The 21,414-nt window shown below is 37.3% G+C and overlaps 1 protein-coding gene across 3 annotated transcripts; it reads right to left on the reverse strand.

Annotated features, from left to right (window-relative positions):
- Positions 1-8,456: 8,456 nt before the first annotated feature.
- On the reverse strand, positions 8,457-11,290 carry LOC131552482 (uncharacterized). Of its 3 annotated transcripts, none has more exons than XM_058796307.1 (2): positions 11,054-11,290; positions 8,457-10,056 (listed from the first exon to the last, which is right to left on the reverse strand). In XM_058796307.1, the coding sequence occupies exon 2, from the start codon at positions 10,047-10,049 to the stop codon at positions 9,333-9,335; it is 717 nt and encodes a 238-aa protein (XP_058652290.1). In that variant the 5' UTR covers positions 10,050-10,056; positions 11,054-11,290; the 3' UTR covers positions 8,457-9,332. The 3 variants fall into 3 exon arrangements, with proteins under 3 accessions (XP_058652290.1, XP_058652289.1, XP_058652291.1); XM_058796306.1 differs by having other exon boundaries at positions 10,910-11,290; XM_058796308.1 differs by having other exon boundaries at positions 8,457-9,718; positions 9,959-11,290.
- Positions 11,291-21,414: the final 10,124 nt, after the last annotated feature.

Genomic DNA, 21,414 nt, shown 5'->3' on the forward strand with positions numbered 1-21,414 from the left:
CATGGTACCTGGTTCACTGATTTTATACAGTGTCTCTTTACTTACCAAAACAACGTCATAATAATACACTAGAGAATACACTGTGGAGAGATGACAGGAAATTACTGGGTGGGGAGAGGGGAGCAGGATCAGCAAAAGGGTTGCTTTGAGCGCAGTTGCGCTATATGTCGATGCACTAACCACAAGGCTATCAGCGTCGACTTTTTACAGCAATTTTTAACATTGTAGTCTGTAATTTATGCTGATCTAAATAAAAGAATCCATCATATTTAAATGCATGGTTGCAAGTTAAAAAATTTTATTTACTGATTTTACTAATCCTTTTAAGTTGCAAATATTATTTTATTGATTTCAGTTGACATAATAATGTTGATAATTACATTAAAGGTGCAGTAGGAGATCTCGGAAAATGCTAACTTTAGCCTGATAGCACTGAAAGCGAACGTCCCACCCTCCCTGCAATCGCCGTCCAAAGCCACGCCCCCTGAATGCACATACGCTCAAAGAGCAGCCGGAGACAACATAAATTACTACAATAGGCTACATCAATCACGTCCGACGCTTGTTCCGTTCGACCGTAAGTCATAAGTGTCCTGCGAAGTGGACATTACCAGATATTCTGCCATGATTCCAGTTTGAAGCGAGCGTTTATGTTCCATACAAAGGGCATTAAAGTGTGCGAGACCTGAATTTAAATTGTATTTATTTACAGAGGTATATTATGTCACACTTCACACTTCTCTTTCATCTGTGTGTGAGGAGCAGCGCAAATCCGTGAGTAAATGTTCTGAAGTGAAATAAACGGATTTCCCCTGCTCAGGGAGTAGGGAGCAATGAACACTGTGTAGGGAGCATGTCAATCGGAACGCAGTTCATGCACGGAGCTCTCTTCTAACGAGCTGGTTATCTGAACTGAGTGTGTTAACTAAGTGAGACATGCGGGGGACGCGAGGACTGGAACTGGGAGCAGCGCTGGGCTACATCATGTGTCATTCACCGGTGAGAGTGAGTAAAAGTACTACAATACCAGGAAGGAACATCGGGTTGTTGATGTTTGCCTGCAATTTTGGCTCTGTCTGCACAGCGTGCGTGAACGCGCTGATGACGTATCCTGTCTGCGCGAACAGGGTGCGCAGAGGTATGCAAATACATACGTTGACAGGCAGGTAGGAAAGACAATTGAAATGCTCAGACTGAGCGTTTTAATTGGACAAACATTTCTTGGTCCTACACCTTCCACAGAATATATAAATACATTTAGACCACTTAACTTAATGATTGCTATCAGGACGTGAAGAGACTTTCAACCAGAATAACAAAAAATGTTTCTAAAGACAATCACCTATGGCACCTTTAACTTAAAAGGGATTTGTAGTAACTTCATGAAATTTTTTTTGTTACCTTTGGATTTCTAGTTCCCAGCATGCTTTGCATAGGACTGGATAAGGAGAGTAAATCTTGAAATTAAGTGTTATTTTAGTGTTTTTAGTGAAGGGAAAGATATGCTAGTGTTTAATGCTGTTTTATTTGCCATTTTAAAAGTGTTTCCGTAATGTGGAAGTTTTTGTGGTTACCATTGTGCTGAAAAGTAGACCACATGGAGGCAAACACTACACAGTGACAAATCGCATGTTGTGTGATCATTAAATATGCATGCTAAATATCTTGCGTTTAGTATGTGTCATGAAAATCTGAACTATAATAGATTAGATGAATTGGTTTCAGAACTACAATTCAAGTAGCTGGAGTGACTTAATATAGTTTGTTGATTAAAAAATAATTAAATTCGATGTTGTCATGCCACAACAACAACAAAAAAATGATACAAACTTGCGTTATTTAATTTTTTGAGCCAACATTATTATTATTATTATTGTTGTTGTTGTTGTTGTTATCACCACATTGTAAAAAAAGAAAGAAAGTTGGGCACACTTAAAAGTTAAAGGCAACCAGCTTCAGCAGATTTTTGAGTTTTCTTAACGTCTTGTTTTAAGTTTATACAACAAAAAGTTGAGAAATTTCCTAAAAAATAAGTTGAGAAAACTCAAAAATCAGCTGAAGCTTTTTACAGTGCACTAATATGCATTAGAGTAAAGATAACTGGGGAGAAAAAAATTACTTAATTGTCATCAAAATGATGCTACAATGCAGCAAATCTAATTGGGCCTAAAATCTAAAGTCGGAATATGTTTTAATTTGTATGGAAATCTGTGGTTTTTGGTATCTTGGCAAATCAAGCCACAAGGGTATAAAGTGACTCTTAAAATGTTGACAACTCCTCTTTTATGGGACTTATTTAGCCATTTACTTTGTCTGTTGCTATTTGTCTGTTTTTTAGTGACAAAAATACATTTAATGTGCTTTGAAAACTGAACCTGCAGTTCAGTCAGCTTATGAAAATGCCGTGCCATATGAAACACCACATCACATTACCGGTCATATAAACAATGGAATATTCAAATGATTTCTTTATTGCTTGACTTCACATAGTGAAGCTTCTGAAAGATCATGCCTGCTACATAATTACTTTGATTTAGTATTCCCGCAAGAGTTACAATCATAGCTAACAGGCGTTAACGTTTAGATAGCCAGCATCTGTTTCAGTGCTGCTGTCATTGTGCAGTTATGTGAGGATATCATCTACTTTCCAAAGCCTTGCTGCTTGGACAAGTTATGACATGGAAGCATACACAGGCATAGACTTCTGAGACCTTTTCCAAGTCAGTGGATTGCACCAGTCAATTTCAACCATGTGTAGCCTTGATTTTAGGGCACTGTGTTTCTCTCTGCTGTCCTGACCTTTAGGTATTACTAACTCTTGAAGGACCCGACATGTTTTCCCTTGTGTTTTGAAGGATGCTGCATGCTAATTTAAAAAGGTATAGGATACGGACCAGGCTTAATATGTGCTGAAAAGGTGGATCATATTTTATTGAATCCTCCACCTCAAGTACCTCTGAAAGACATTTATTCTATGAGCTGTAACTTTTTTATATTGTCATAAGACATACAAATCATAAATGAGACCCTGTAACACCTCAGCTGTGTTTGCAAGACAGCAATGTAATTAAAGAGCGCGAATAGAAGTTTTGGAACAAATTGAACATAAATTGTATATCAGATCTGCTCAGATAAATCAAAAGTGTTCAAACAAAAGATCAGGGGCCTCATTTATAAAATGTTGCACAGAAACCATCCTAAATTTGATCTTACGATCATTTCTTAGATTTGCGTACGAGCGATTCATAGAATGAACGTACGAACAGAAATCGCGCGTACGCCTCTCTTTCAGATGTGAAATCTATGAATCGCAAATGATCTTCAACTTGCGCACAATTGAATGGTTTCAACTCTCTGCCTTGTAAACGACTCCTAATTAATGTCATTAACATATAAAATATCACCAATCATCATAATTTAGAACAGCGAGCTGCAAGAACAGCTTACATTTTCAAAAACCTGCAGTACTCCGACAATAAAAAGTGCGTGCCGCTAAGCACTTTTCCACGTCAAAGACCGTTTTTATAAATATGAGCGCTGGCGTGGATTTAAGCGTATGCACACTCTACGATCAAATCTGAGCGTACGCACGCTTTATAAATGAGGCCCCAGGCATCTCAATATGAACTTAACCATTTCTCTTCCAGTATTCTGAGAAATGCTCTTCACATTTAATAGTGGTATATTCTATGCTGTATTTAGAAACATCTGAGACAAAGTTTATACTGGTATGAGATGAAACGCAGTAACTAAAATTTCCAAGTCTGAGTAATTTTCCTCCAGAAATAACTTAAAATAATAATTTAATATTTATAATAATATTACAATCTTAATTATATAAAAGTACTGATCATTGTAATAATAAAAACAACAACATCAACAAACCTAGCTGAATTATAGTACATCAAATTGCAAAAATATATTAAGAATTTCCTTTAACACTGTTAAGGAGACTGATCCTAATATATAAAACATAGTGCCATAAAATAATTCTAGAGTATTCTAAAGCCTATTCTAGAGTATGTAAAGAAACAACCTTTTCTTTTCTTTTTGACAAATACAGTATCTCTTACTTTTTCAGCCAATCCCCTCCAACCTCATTGCTCCAAATATATGTAATGCTCATTCTTTGCACTGCCATTGAATATCCTGTTTCTCTATCAAATATATCATATGAGAAATACAAAATGGCTTGCATGTTGACTTTAAAAATAAAAGCACCCTGTCACACCACACAGGACAATTATTGGACAATGGATTGTTTGCTACATTTCAAAACAAGAGAACACTAAGAACCCTGTAAACAGCAAGCAAATAAATATGTAGGTAAATAAATAAATAACAATCTGGTGAAAGCATAAAAATACACAGCATGCACAATTTGGTGTTACTGGTTAAAAATTTTTTTTTTTGAATCAGTAGTTTCCTGACCCACATTTCACATCTCAGTGTCAAGTCTTGGAGATATATGTATATATTTATTTATATTTTACCTACAGAAGCTCAGGAATAGGATTGCATTCTCTGTGACAGAAGCATGTGATGCTGGAAGGTATTTACAACATGTCTTACATGTTTCATCAGAAGTACACCTAAAAATACTTCTTAATGCCTTGAAATACTGCCGTAAAATGTTAGGTGTCGGAACAGAGTTTTTGAGGTGCTCTATGCCTGTCAGTCATATTGAGCACTTGGTTTTGCCAAACATCTTTTGAAGACTGAATCAATTTTAGACAGAGAAGGTTAGCGAAACAGCTAACTTCCCTTACCGTCCCTTTAAAATACAAAGATATAATTCTTTGTTTCATGAAAGTATTACATGATATCTGCCAAACTCTGTGTTGTGCAGGTGTCAGTAATTCTCATTCCCTCAAGTTGATTAAAGTGTAAGGACAGTTTACTTCAAAAGACATTATATGGGGTTAGGCACTCCTACTGAATGAGAGTCACTTTGCATGAGCAAGCCTGATATTTTATCGTCAGTTAGCTTTAAGATAAAAGTGACTCATCTAACTCTCACACTTGTCAAGCAGATGTGAGCCTTGTAACTAACTGGGTGAGCAAGAAAAAGAAAGAGAGAGATGTTTATAAAAAGAGTGAGTCAGTTAGGACAAAGAAATAATTTACCATTTGCTTCCTTCCCATTTGAATGCCACACAACCTCTGTGAAAGATGCAACAAAGGGAATTATGGGAAAGTCAGACAAGGCCAACAGTGTTTAATATATTACAATATCTGTATTGATTATATATATATTTATATATATAGTGCTGTCAAAATTAGCACGTTAACCCAGGCGATTAATATTTTCAGTTTTATGCGTTACATTTTTTTTTAATGCGATTAACGCAGCGGCGGGGCTAGGGTTGGCCACCCCACTCACAACTGCACTTTGTCTTTACAAGAAGTGCATTTATTTGTCAGGCGCCAGTCAAACAAGCGTGGAAAAGGTACTGTGCTCGTAGCGCAGGCTGTGCATGAAGTTACCGGTATATACACTGTAAAAAATGAAAAGTTGACTCAACTTAAAATTTCAAGGCAACTTGCTGCACACCTTTTTTGAGTTTACTCAGCTTTGGACCATGTTGTTCACTCAAGTCGCTGAGTAAAGTCACATGTCTCTTTTTTTGTTCAGCTAACAGTTTTGCTTGTAATGCTTTTCTAATGCGTCTCAAATTATGTTCTGTAAACTTTTTTTCTATGAGCTTTATGGACAAATATTTTGTTCTAGTTAGCATTTATACAATGCTACAAAATAAAACTATAACTGCAGGCTTCAAGTTTTGATATTATCTTGAATGTTGATGTAACTGATTTTTTTCTGTTTCTTGGAAAAAATAAAGCATGTTAAACAGTCACTACATCATTGAATTTAAGTTTGTTTACAAATGACAAACATTAATGGATAAGTTAATCTAATAAACAGACAACATTGTCTTTGCTTGTAAGACAACTTACAAGACTAAGATATCCAGAAAAGAAACAAAATTGGTTGAACATACTCTAGGCCTCAAAACTAAACACACTAACCTCAAGAACGGTGGCAAATGTTAAAAATATGAGCCCTTTACATTACACAACAACACATAACTAACAATAATGATAAACAGTAACAAAAAAGTTTAAATGAAATCAGTAAACAGTAACTGCATAATTTATTCATGCTGCAATGCATTCTGGGAACTCACAAAGCCTTAACATTTCAACAATATGAAATTCTTTGCTCAGACAACTGTGTTTGACTAGTTGGGACAACATTTGTGGTAATTTTGTTGGTCTGACAAGGGTTTTTATGTAGTTTCAAGAAAATAGCATTTTTAGTATTTGAGACTCAAAAGGTTTCGTAAACTGGAAAATGTGCAGTTGCATTTTTGTATACACACACACACACACACATATATATATAATCTTATTAACGTACAAATATACTATGATGAATATACTACTGTATGAAAATTCTATGTTGAATTCACGTCCCTGAAAGCAACAGACATGCACGGTATTTTATTTATCATAAGCTGACTTTAAGATCAAAGGTTGCATCAGTACCACACTGGAGAGAGAATTTAGGATTCACCACTTTTAATAACTATGGCTGTGCAAAGCTTCAGGATGCGAAATCTGAACGTTGAATTTAATTTGTCTAATTTTGTGCATGCTTGCTGAAGAGAGATGTTCATCTCATATCTGTGGAAATGGCTACTGTTTTAGGAGGTGTAAAATTTATATATGTGGTTTTATGAACCATATGGATTTACATTTGTCCATGTTGTGTCTGCAATGCATCTCAAACCACCTTCTTAAATGTTTTTGTTTGTTTGTTTGTTTTTGCACAACCAAATTGATCCACCTCAAATGCAAATGTGTGTGAGGGGTGGGGTCTCGTGAGTTTAATGAAAAGCAAATTTATATTAAAAAAACAAAACAAAAAAACATGTGAATTTGTGCATTGTAATGTGTTCGAAAGACAAATGCCTTCCAAATAGTATTATCATAGTAATGGTGAAATGACCCACTGAGTGATAATTCAAATAATAATGAATGTGTTTATCAGTAGTTAATGCAAATGTTGAAATGCTGAGAAAATACTTCTTTTTGTGTTTGAATTTTTAACTCTTTCCCTCAGACGCTGAAAAACAAAGCATGTTTTCTGTAATTGTACAAAACACACAAATACGTATCAGTTTGTGTTACTAAAATGTGTATTTTTATGATTTGGTATGTTTTCCCCATAAAATGAACAAAAATGGTTTAAATTCAGGCAGTGCACCAGAAGATTTGTGTGTAATAGCTGAATAAGACAGATGAAGGCAGTGGTCAGTAAAAGCTGCCTAGCTGGTATTATAGTCTTTGAAGTCTATCTTAAGACTACTGCAGAGAAGCAGGCAGACTCAGTAAAACACCCATTTGTTTCTGGCTATAGTTGGCAGAAGCTATCGTTGAGCAATGCCTCCCCTACATTACTTTAGTCTTTGAAGGCCATTCCAAGAAGGGCAGGTAAAGAAGCAGTGGTCAGTAAAGTGCCCCTCGCTGTCTGGCCGGTATCGGCACAGATATTCCTGTCAAGGCTAGATTAGATTTCTCAGTGGACACTTAAGTAACAATAACAATATATAATTTGCTCCACATTTTTATGGAGTTTAGGTGAAAAATGAGGGGACAATTTCAATGTAAACTCAAATTTTCTTGATCTCCAAAAGGAAAATTATTTCCAGCTGTTACATTTGCACACTACTAGCCATTCACCACAGTACAGGTAACCATGGATTGCGGAACGTGCCAAAAGGGGGGGAGGGACTTCGCACACTGGCACGATGGATTAGAAGTGGCATTATAATGCATTATACATGTACCAAATCCTTGTTACTGTACTAAATAAAGTGTGTAAGATTGTACCTTTTACATCCTAGTCTACATTTTAATATTAGAAACAGTTAGTATTACATGCCAGATAGCCTATTTATTAAGACTCTGCATAATTGATTTTTAGAATAGAGATCACGGTTCTCCCAAGATTCAGAAGCAAAACATTAGACAAATACAAAATAATATGTAGGCTACTTCACTTAGGTTTCTTACAAAATGTTTTATTTAAATGAGTGTAAAATGTTATAAATGAGCCAATTAAAATAAAAATATGTAAAAATATTTGAAATATATGAACTTGTTTTGTTTTTGAACGAATCTCTTGATTGAATGAATTAGACATCAGATACATTTTTAACAGTCACAGTCACTTTCTGGCATAACGTAACATTTATAATCTGGGCAGCGCCAGAGAATTTTAAACGCAGGTGCTCAGGGGATGCTAGATCAATGACAGGGGCAGCTGGGCAACAGTAAATATGACCAAAACAGGTTATTATTATTATTATATTAATAATAATATCGCTGTAGGTGCATTTCAACACTAACTGAGAAAGCACTAGTTTAGTAATAAATAATTCAAATGTCTTCTTTTTCCCCAATGCATTCATAATTATTACTTTTGCCGGTGCTTTGCAGCAAGCTTTATGCGCACGCTTGAGCGCGGAATGTAGGCTATAAAACGCCTAAATGCTTATTAAAAGATGGCTTAGTAGGTTATTATGTTAATATATTTAATATAAACATTCGACTAGTTTACTAGAAAAATCCATAGTCGGGGGCTGGCCTAACCTACTTGGCACAAGGAACCTGGAAGGGGACATGTTCACTAATGTTGTCTTTGGCAATAACAGGGTTAATGGGACAGATATGGGGTGCATTTACAGTTTTTGAGTTCATGACAGACAGTTCAGGTGTAGGTTCCTTGACAGAGACAGGCAAGGCAGACAGTTCATAATCAGCCACTATGGCTGGTTCAGAACGGTACAAATGTTCAAAAACGGCCTCCTTGGACATGACATGAGCAAAGGAAGGTTCATTATTGGCCTCTGTGGCCAGTTCAAAGCAGGGCAGGAGTTCACAGACAGCCTCCATAGCCGTGACAGGACAGGACGAGGGTTCATAGTCAAATACCGCTGACACCTCTGGAGGTTCCGCAGCGGCTGCCACCACCTCTGGAGGTTCTACAGTGGCAAACTCAGGACACAAGGAGAGTTCAGTAACAGTCTCTTCGACCGCAAAACAATAGGCTGAGAGTACATGACTGGGCGCCACCACCACCAAAGTAAGCTGGTTTGGGGATACCAGCAGTGCGTGCTGACGCCAGCGTTGGATCCTCCACACTGGATGCCAACCTCTGATGTTTGCTGACAGTTTCCCTTGATAGGGAAGTGGAGGGTTGCAGTACAACCATAACAGGACGTGGTTCTGGGGTGGTAGACATGACGTGAAGAGTTTCTGGAAGGTCAGACGAGACGTGGCGAGACTGGATGATCAGCGAAGATATGGCGCGACTCGGGAAGGTCAGCGGAGACATGTAGATTAACTGTGACTGGGCTTGACTCTGGATGATTAGTTGTGATGTGGTCTGACTCGTGACGATCAACGGTGACTTGACTAGACTCACGATGATCAACTATGATCTGACTGGATTCACAAAGATCAACGATAACTTGACTTGGCTCCTTAACATCAACTGTGACTTGATTTGACTCATGACTGGCAGTAGTGACATGACGGAGTGTGGTTGTGGCCGCCACTTTGTGAACGGGCTCTGCTGTCGCCGCCATTTTGTGAGCGTGCTCTAACGCAACTGCTATCTCGGCCATAGATGCAGTGTTGCGTTCTCCCTCTGCAACACCCACAGTAAACAATGAGCCATCAGTCAACAAAGCATAATCAATAAACCGAGCGAGTGATGAACGCGGACCCTCGCGTCTAAACTCAGACTGCAGTGGTTGATTAATACTGTCACAAAAAAACTCTATCAATAAGTCAGAGTAGTGCACGATGGCTAAATATTCCCGAATATAGTTCTTCAGTGAACGCGGGCCTTGTTTAAGAGCCAATAGTATCAGTGCTGTGTCCATACCTGGCAAGTGTTCCTCTGGAAAGCCGCTGGATCCTTGTGTGGCCGAGTATTCTGTTACGGAGCCGACAAGACGAGAGGCGTGCAGATCCATTTGCAGGCTTTTATTAATAGACATGGTCACAAAACAAGCAGGGTCAAAAACATCAGCAAACAGGTATAACACAGATAAAACAGAGAGTAATCCTAGGGCAAGCGTGGCTCTACGATTGGCGAACAATATCCAAAAGGGCAAGGCAGAGAGATAATCCAGGTACACAAGTTATAATCCAAGAGAGGTGCAAACAGTGTCCGAACGGTCAGGCAACTTTAATCCAGGAAACACGGGCAAAAATCAAAATACGGGAAAAAAAACAGGCAAGGCAACTAAGTGGGCTCCGTAGAGTAGCTATCGTTAGGATATATGCTATACAATACTTGGCAAAGAGGAAGAGGAAGTCCATGGTTTATGTAGGGTGTGTGATCAGTGCAATCAGCTGTGTGTGTCGTCAGTGCAATGGCTGATGAGAATTGTAGTGCAAGGTAATGTGAAACAGTCTGTGTAGTGTGAGAGTCAATATGATGGATGAGTGACCTCTGGTGGCAATCAGACGGAAGGCCACGAACCGGATTCATAACAATCAGAGTCTATATCCGGACTATAAACTTTTATCCCAATACTTTCATTATTATTTAATGTTTGCAACACAGCAATGTAGCCTACTGTGTAGACTGTTTGTAAAGCTGTTTCAAACATAAAGTTTATGATGAGCGCTGCTTTCTCTGAATCAGCGGCTGCGCGAAAGCAGGTTTAAATATTCTGATGTGACTGTGATTTTAATGGTTTAATAAACATGGTCTCGTCGACATAGCAATAAGATTGAGTGTGTTTGAATCGAGATCGCGATCTTTTAATGAGTAATCCACATGAGCCTGTAGCCTATTTATTTTTGTATGTCATAATTTGTACCAGACCTCAAAAGTTGCCCGGGCGGCCCCCCCGCTTCCGTGATCCATGCAGGTAACAATCACAAAATATATTAGACCAGACTATTGGAATACATAGATGCATTCTGCAGCCCCTGGTGAAAGGCCTACTGTCTGACTATTTCACCTCACCAGACTGTCCACTTCTTCCTGCCTCAGATTTCAATGACAGAGGGGGAGACCACAGCACCAAAGGGTTTGTCCCAGATCTGTACAGAGTGAGAATTTGATTGAGTGCCCGGTGTCTTGTCTTGTTTTTCTAAACTTCTATTCATGTGCCATCTGTTACATGAATTAATGAATCCATAAAAGCAACGCCACAATGCCTTAAGACTATGTACAGTACAATTAGATCACTGTTTGCTCTCTGAAACACAGACTATAAAGATGATGAATACTTCAGCATATTGAAGGAGGAGATGTAAGCAGCCAACTGCTATTTGAGAAACTGGCTAATGCAATAGATGAAATTGTTTATACTACAGTTTTCAGGCACCCAGAAAAGCATTGTAGATTATTCATATCATATTGGTACCCAGTTCTGTTTATTGTTTTGTTTTGTTTTTGAGCAGTAAATGTCAGTGTGACTTAAAAATGCCCTAATTATACAAAAATGAAATTAAAGTGATGTATATTTTACTTAGACCTTTAAATACAAAAGGTACTAATAACCATCAACTATCAAGAATCTGAAGTGGTGTAGTTACACCATATACCAGTAGGGCCTAATTGGGCTGTGTTGTTGAAATACTGTTACTGTTTCCAAATGATTTGTAGAGATTTAGGCTTTTGTAGACCTCTATCATTATCAGTGGATCGGGACAAACTGAGGGTTTGACACAAATTTTTACAGTTCACAGACAGTGGTCATTCTCATTGCTCTAGTTATATTCTATTGCCCCTCCAAGATGATGTTAGTAGATTTGCACACCCAAGTCACAATCAGTTGAATAACATATATATGTAAGGCCAAATATAATATTATTGATTTAAATTATTATTACATTTAAATTATTATTGATAACAGGACAAAGCAGCAAAATGCATTATTTATTTATTTATTTTGAGGAATTTTGTAACACTAAGTGAAGTTATTAACGTAATTTCAGGAGGAGTACACCCATCTAACCTTTCAATTAATATCCGAGTATAAAAACAGCCTCTTACCACTTCCGTTTTTAGTTCTTTCGGCATCCCTCCACCTCCCCATCTCCTCCTTTATGCATATTTATTTAATTTATCCTTCTGTCTATAGGGGGGCTTTCGGAGCTAGAGTAGAATAGTCTCTCTGAGCCCTCCATTGCGGACATCAAGCCAAATCCGTTTACCACTAATGCTAAGATTATATGGGCACACAAACTCGTGAACAATGATATTGAACTGAACTAAATAATCACTGAACAGACTTGAGCTGAAAAATGACACTATCACCTTCTGTAAATATGCTTTTAGCTAATTTGAACTTGATTCATTATTGATGACATTTATTGAACTAAACTGAATCAACACTTAAATGAACTGAATTGAACAATGAAACCATTGTCTTTTTAGACCTGTTTTAAAGCAAAAATTGTCTTATAATGTCTTATATTTGTAGAAGTTTGCATAGATTCTGATATTTTCCAGTTTAAAACTGTGAAGCTGCTTTGAAACATTCTGTATTGTATAAACTAGTGGTTTCTCATCCTGGTCCTGAAGAAGTCCCAACACACATTTTAGATGTCAAAGACACATGATTCAACTCATCAGCTCATTAATAAAGACTACATAAACTCAAATATGTATCAGATAAGTAACCAGTGGTTAAATAACCAGTTGTTCCCAATCCTTGTCCAGGAGAACCCCCAACCCTGCACATATTTGATGTCTCTCTTATATGATACATATTTGAGGTTATGTAGTCTTTACTAATGAGCTGATGAGTGTTATAAATAAAGCTGACTTCATTTGGCAATGATAATAGTAATGACTTGATAATAACTTTGGTTAACAATAATACAATTTTATAACATTACATAATGCTAGATCATCAGAGCCACTGTGCTACTTACAACATCACTTAAAGCTGCTTGTGTGAAGAATCCAGAAGCATTGACTACGTTTACATGCGCACAAATAATGCGATCATTTCCAATAATCAGAGTAAAGACTTAATCGCATTATGATGTTTACATGTCAAGAGCAAAGCTCTTACTCCCGTATACATGCAATTTCCATTATTCTTATTATTTGCTAAGAATTGTGGTAATTTTTTCTACTGCCATTATTCACATACTCCAAGAGCAGGTGTGTTTACTGGCCGCTCTTTTAATTTATTTATGTCTAATAAATAAATAAATAAAGTCTAATAAATAATGATTTTGTATGGCTGTATTCCACGCTTTTTCGGCACCATAGAAATGTGATAGAATTTGTTTGTCGCGTTCTACTTGCCGTTTCTGTATGAGGGTAAGGAACAGAGACTGGTGGGAGCGAGTTGTGTCTCCCCAGAATGTGATGCTTTCTTCCCCGCCATCGTTTCTAATCTGCGTATTAATACCATAGACTGTAAAAAAGATGGACGATGCGTCTCCGCTTCCTTCCACTATAGAAAAGTGAAGCGAATGCATCTCAGTATGGCCGCTGCCATCTTGAGTAATGACGTAATTTGGAGCCCGAGTCTGCGCAGTAGAGATTCGTTTCGAGCCCGAGTCTGCGCAGTGGAGTCGTGAGGTGGAGCCGCGGAATCAAACTCCCGCCCAAACTCCCGCAGACCCAATCAACCATAACGATATGCCCCGTTTTTATAGCATCAAATTACTAGCTAAAATCAAACGTATCACAAAAACGAACAATTGAACATATATCAGTGTGATAACAACTACCTTAAATGACCAAAACCATATTTCGGAAAATTGAATTGGAAGCGTAATTAATTTTTTTATTTTGACTGAAGTCCCATTCGTTTACATGGAGAGGGCGGGGTTTATTACCTGTACTGCAGCCAGCCACCAGGGGGCGATCAAAGAGCCCGCAGCTTCACTTTTAAGGACGAGTGAGACACACCCGATTAATACATGTGCGTGTCACGTCATTCACATGTCACAAGCGCATGCGCACTTTGGTCAGAGCTACAATATTGCGATTAAGGTGTTTAACATGTCTGTATATTTCGATTAAAATCGGCGTACGTCACCTATGTTAATACGATTATGCTTGCTGCGATTATGAGCTTAATCACATTATTTAGATCGAAGTATTGCGTTTACATGAGGTAAAGTTTAATCGCAATATTGCCAAAATCTCATTATAATCGCATTAAGAGGGTGCATGTAAACTCACTCAATACTGTGATTAAGAGTCTACCATGTAAACAGAGATTTTTGATTACCTTAATCCGGCTAAAGTCATAATCGAAGTAAACAAATTGAATTAAGACGTGGAGTATTCCTATTTTAGCCGCATTATTGAAGTTGCAGTACAGACATGTAAACACCTTAATCACACTATAGTCGTGTAGGACTTTTCGCCGCATTTTGCGACACGGCAACCGCCGCTGTATGCACGTACAAATAATTAACTGCACTTGAAGCTTTCATAAAATTAAAAATGAAACTGTATATGGCATCATCACGAAGACGAACTATGCGTGAAATTCTGGGTTGGATGTCGGATAGCGTTGCGTGGTGACGTAATGAAGCATGCCATTAATCGATCTATGTACTAACATGTAAAATGGGAACATGAAAGAATTATTCTAAAAGCAACTCATGTAAACATCTTAATCATAATATTGTCTTATTCAGAGTAAGGTAAATAATTAGATTGATTACTGATGTCCATGTAAACGTAGTCACTGTCAGGAAGTTTGATTACTTGAATGTCAGTTGATTAAATACAGTGCCGTGAAAACGTTTTTTGCACATTTGTCACACTTAAGCGATTCAGATCATCAAACTAATTTTTATATTACACAAAGATAATGAAAGTAAATACAAAATGCAGTTTCTAAATGATGATTTCATTTATTAAGGGAAAAAAGCTGTCCAAACCTGCCTGGCCCTACATGGAAAAATAATGGGCCCCCTCCTTTTAAATCATGAAAGAACTGTGATTAACCACATTATTTTAGAAAGCTGAGTTAAATTTCACTAGCCAAACCCAGGCCTGATTACTGCCAGACCTGTTGAATCAAGAAATCACTTAAATATAACTTTTCTGACAAAGTAAAGCATGCTTAAAGAGCAACACATCATGCCGCAATCTAAAGAAATTCAAGAACAGATGAGAACCAAAACAGTTGACATGTGTCAGTCTGGAAAGTGTTATAAAGCCATTTCTAAGGCTTTGAGACTCCAGCGAACCATGGTCAGAGCCATTATCCACAAATGGAGAAAACTTGGAACAGTGGTGAACCTTCCCAGGAGTGGCTGGCCTACCAAAATTAGTCCAAAGCCTGATTTGGACGGTAATTGTTTCTCATATGGATGTCTGTAAAAATAAATTTACATATCACCGCAGTGATAAAACTCATGGATTCAGATGGTGATTTATTCACAGTGGAGGAGCGAGTTCTGTGATCCTATGAACCCGGTAACGCGCTGCTCACGTGGCCAGTCACATGATTGTCTGCTAATTTTATTTTTATTATTGTGTGAAATGTATTTAAAAATACTTATTATTATGTAAAATGTATTCTTATTATTCCAAGCATATTTTATGTATAATTCTGTTTATTAATTGATTATTTAAATCTCCTGTTTAAAAATAGGAAAATAGACGCGCTATAGTTGTATGTAATTATACGCAATATATATTTGATCCATTTCTGAAGATCCATTTCTAATGTTTACGTGCTTTTCTTCTCTTTCTGCTCCCATTCGCTGTGGTGGAGCAGTTATGAAGTATTGTTCTTTTAAATACTTTCCAGCATTTCAGAAATAAATATGTATGCAAATTACACCGAAGTACAATGTTACCTTGCGGTGTTCGAGAGTGCTCAAAAAGGGTTTAAACTGAATTTTGAATTGATTTCTTCTCGTAAAATCCAAAGAGATGTGGATTCGGACGGCAATTAAATTACCACACGACTTTGGTGTTTGTCAAAAAACAGTAGGTATTTCGGCCGAGGATTTTTGCGGGGATGGTGAGAGAAAAACACTGACATCCTGGATTCGGATGGCATTAAAATCACCAACTACCTCTTATAAATGGTGAAAATCACTTACGTCCCCCTGAGAAACAATTACCGTCCGAATAGGGCTCAAGAGTGCAATGACAACTCATCCAGGAGGTCATAAAAGAACCCAGAACAACATCTAAAGAACTGCAGGCCTCACTTGCCTCAGTTAAGGTCAGTGTTCATGATTCAACAATAAGAAAGAGACAGGGCAAAAGCAGCATCCATGGGAGAGTTCCAAGGGAAAAGCCACTGCTGACCAAAAAGAACACAAAGGCTTGTCTCACATTTGCCAAAAAATATCTTTATTATCCCCCAAGACTTTTGGGCAATTATTCTGTGGACTGATGCGACAAAAGTTTAACGTTTTGGAAGGTCCCGTTACATCTGATGTAAAACCAACATAGCATTTCATAAAAAGAACATCATACCAACAGTCAAACATGGTGGTGGTAGTGTGATGGTCTGGGGCTGCTTTGCAGCTTCAGGACCTGGACGACTTGCCATAATTGATGGAACCATGAATTCTGCACTCTATCAGAAAATCCTGAAGGAGAATGTCCGGCCGTCAGTTTGTGACCTCAAGCGCACTTGGGTTATGCAGCAGGACAATGATCCCAAACACACCAGCAAGTCCACCTCTGAATGGCTCAGTAAAAACAAAATTAAGGTTTTGGAGTGGCCAAGTCAAACTCCGGACTTAAATCCGATTGATATGCTGTGGCATGACTTTAAACATTCCTTTCATGCTTGAAAACGCTCCAATGTGGCTGAATTAAAACAATTCTGCAAAGAAGAGTGGGCCAAAATTCCTCCACAGCGATGTGAAAGACTCATTGCCAGTTATCGCAAACACTTCATTGCAGTTGTTGCTGCAAAGGATGGCACAACCAGTTATTAGATTTAGGGGGCAATTACTTTTTCATGTAGGACGAGGTAGGTTTGGACAGCTTTTTTCCCTTAATAAATGAAATCATTATTTCGATTAATAAATTAAATCATGCATTTACTTAGGTTATATTTGTGTAATTTTACAATTTGTTTGATGATCTGAATCATTAAACTATGACAAATATGCAAAAAACAAAACAAAACAAAACAAAAAAACAGGAAGGGGGCAACAACTTTTTCACACCACTGTAGTTGTATGTCATTTAATCTTGATTTTCTGGAAATTATGCAGCTGTCTGCTACTCAACTCAAAATGAGGCTTGCTGTGAAATGTATAGCAGGTGAGAAAATGTTTTGAATAACATAAAACTATGTTGCTCTTTTGTAAATCACAACATTTATCATTTGTAACATTGACACTGTTAAGTATATGTGCATTTTGCTAGAAAACCTGGCCATGGGCTCGTTTTGAAAGTACTGACCAGGGGTGCGTTTCCCGAACAACGTTGTAACTCGCTGATTAACCACCATAGTACGATGCATTGTTTTGGAAACGAACTAGCTAGTCACGACTGTTTCCCGAACACGGTCGCATCTCCGTCGTTTGAACCACATTAGTTCAACAACATAGGACCATTGTTAATGACGTCACACGCATGTGTTGGAGGAATAACTTCTGTTATTTAACTGATTAGAGATCTCTAAGATGCTGCTGTATTGAACATGGCACCTACTGACTAATTTACTATTTTTTGTTCCCTGTCATTTTGCTGTATTTGATGTTTGATTCATCACGAGTTCCCTCTTATGTCACACTCCGGGGTTCCCTTAGGCATTTATGCACATGCGCACTTTTCAAAAACGGCACTTACAAAAATACATAATTAAAATGCATTTTATATTTAGATAGAATGGAAGATACAGATAGTACTGCAGGTTGGCTTGCTTTTTGTGCCCAAGAGTATATTTATTTAAGCCCATATATCTTATTAACAAGAAACTATGCTACTAACCACAGGTCGAGAGCTGCAGTTCCAACCAAGTAAGTTTGTGACGCTGATTCCGAACGTTCATTTGAACTATGGTTTCGGGAAACACCGAATCGTTGAACTATGCTGGTAACGACGGAACTTGCGACCATAGTTGGCTAACGATGCTTTTGGGAAACGCACCCCAGGCTGTGTGGATCTTGGAAACAGAATGTCCAAAATTTTAAATAACCTTAAGATGATGGTCATTACAGCAGTATCCAAACTTATACAATTTAAAATCACTGTAACATAAACAAAGTGGTTAATTGTAGTGCATCGTAGTGCATTAAACACAGCAATACAATGAACAATACCTCTGTTCAAAGCAGTTATATATATTCATATTTATAGTTTGATATAGTAATCTAATGTAGGCTGTTTTTGGCACATTACTATAGCAACAGTGGAGTAGCGCAAATCCGCGGGGCTCCCCTGTGAACCTCAAGTCGGAGGCCCCCCTCCTGATCCAGGTTGGGGGGGGGGTATTATAAATATTTATGTTTTAAACTATGAAGGTGAGCCAATGGATATCACAAAAGCAACGTGCAAACTTTGCTCAAGAGTTTGCAAGAGTTATGCCGGTGAGCGTCTTAAAGGAATAGTTCACCCAAAAATGAAAATTCTGTCATTAATCATCACCCTCATGTCGTTCCAAACCTGTAAGACCTTCCTTCATCTTCGGAACACAAATTAAGATATTTTTGATGCATTCCGAGAGCTCTCTGACCCTCCCATAGGCAGCAAGGATCCTAACACGATCAAGGCTCAGAAACGTAGCAAGGACATTGTTAAAACAATCCATGTGACATTAGTGGTTCAACTGTAATTTTACGAAGCTACGAGAATACTATATATATAAACAAACCAACCAAACTGAAACAGATTAAATCCAGAAGAACTGTGGCAACGTCTCCAAGATGCTTCAAGAGACCTACCAGCAAAGCTCCCTGAAAAACTATGTGCAAGTGTCACTAGGGCAAAAGCTGATGATGGTCACACCAAATGTTGATTTAATTTAGTTAATAGAAGTTAATTGATAAAGAAAATCTATTTATGACATTATTTTTTGACAGCATTCTCATTTTACAGGATTTTTACACAAGTGCCTAAAACTTTTAACAGTACTGTAACTTTGCAGGTAGGTTTCTTGAAGCATCTTGGAGACATTGCTACAGTTCTGCTGGATTTAGTCTGTCCCAGTTTGTTCTGTTTCTTCATGTCATTCCAGACAGACTGGATGATCATGAGATCATATCTCTGTGTGGAGCACTGGCTGTTGTCAGACTCCTTGTGCAATCAAAAATCTCACTGGATTATCGCAATTAATGGCAAAATTAATGTTTTGAAATGCAAACTGGTATTTCCTACTGTCACACTACAGCAAGATATAGAAATAACTGACTTAAAACAATTTTTGCCATCAAGATGTTTTCTTCTTCTTCTTCTTCCTAATTAAGTCTACCAGCATCCTTAAGCATTATTAAACAAAAACAAGGGAATGTGACACAATGGTGGATCTGCACGTCTCAGCCTTATTAAAGCTATTCCATTAGCTAGATGATTAAGCTGGGAAAAGAATCGTTCAAAAGTGTAAGAGGAGGCATGTCCCTGGGAAATATTGTGTAACCCCCACTATTGTGTGTTATCAAATGGAGTGTTTATATTACTTGCAGAAATTATTGCAGTGGAAATTGCTGCATGATGATAATGACTCATACTGGCTAGAGGTATCTATTCCGCTGTCTTTATTGTTTATAGGCTGAGAAATCTTCTCAGAGTTGAAGTATCAATCTTTTGTGATTTCCACCACTTTACAAAATGAGTTGCAATGAGAAAAAAAAGAAACTGAGATGCTGATGTAATGATAAATAGGGATACATCGCACAAGGAATTCTTGAAAGAAGTACCACAAACATAAAGGTTTATTTCATGTTAGGCTCTGTCAGCAACCACTCTAATGCTTACAACAGAAAAATTATTTAGACTCATCCTTCAGTTCATATAAACCAATGACCAACAAAAATGCTTTCGACATTTATGAGGTAAATCTACTGGAAGGGATAAAAACAGAAGTGTGAAGATACTATTTTTGTTAAAGCGCTTAAACAAATTCAGTACAAATGTTTGTTAGTTGAGCTGTAAAGTTGTCTAAGTTGTCTTTTAAGTTGGGACTACTTTTTTAGGTGGATGAATGTGTGGTTTGGCGTGACTGATCTGAATCCTGTGGGTGAATGTTGAGGTTATGGCTGGAAATTCACTTTGTTGTAATATCATTAATATAATTTCAAACTAATTTGAAAACTTAATCAATAATCATATTTATGTGATTTGCTACATCTCCTAGGACACCCGTGTGAATTTCAGGAGGAATTACTTCATGCATCCATTAAAAATGACTAAAATGCCAGTTGATTAAAAGTCAATATAAACATAAGTTTGGAAAAATTTGGAAACGTTAGTTTTGAGAAAATATAATTTGTTTGTAGATGCTATTTGCATTATTATTTTAAATGTAATGAAATGAAGTCACACTTGCTCACACTTACACTTTATGTTATCTTATGTTGTAAAATGAATGTTTATTGCATTAGTGTGATATTTGTTACTGGGGTTTTATATTGGTGTGCATGACACTGCACCTTTTACTTCAGTGAGAAAGCTGCTTGTGATTCTACATGTGGCTTTCTCTTTACCACTTGTGTTTCTGGGGTGGTTGTCAGTGTATTATAAAGGTTAAAAACAGATTCCTATAAACATTGGTAACCATAACATACAGTTAGAGTTGAATAGTAATACAGACGAAAATAACCGTCATTTTTATCGTTCCGGTCAAATATTGCAGCGCAAATATTATTAACATCTTTAATATGTGAATGCTGGGAAATGACCACGGCATAAACGGGATAATCAACGGCTAGCTGTGTATTAAACGATTTGAATGCACATCGCGGAGGCAACCACCTTCTGCTGCGAGTTGGGCGGTTCTTCGCCTCCACGTCGTGCATTCAAATCGTTTAATGCACAGCTAGCCGTTGATTATCCCTTAGGTATGTTTTGTTGTTGTTGTTGTTGTTTTTTCACTGTAAATTTAAGTTCAATCCATCAAACCTAAAATGTTGCCACCACATTTTATTATGGTAAAGTTCTGGCAACCACAGCTGCTGTTTAGTTTTATACTTTTTGTACTTTTATTATATATATTTTGAGTTGGAGGAAATAATCTGAACACCCGTTATTACAGGGGCTAGTAAAATTTTCGTACAAACAAAACAAAAACATTCTGATTATCTTTTATCTGTTCCTTGTCTATGTTCTCAAAATGGTAACCTTGAAATTAACAGCAAATGTTTATTTATTTGTTTTGTAGACAACATTCAGCTGGAGACTATTCAAAAGTGACTTTAATTTATTTT

This window comes from Onychostoma macrolepis, chromosome 13, assembly GCF_012432095.1.
Source record: "Onychostoma macrolepis isolate SWU-2019 chromosome 13, ASM1243209v1, whole genome shotgun sequence".
In the NCBI taxonomy this organism is placed as follows: Eukaryota; Metazoa; Chordata; class Actinopteri; order Cypriniformes; family Cyprinidae; genus Onychostoma; species Onychostoma macrolepis.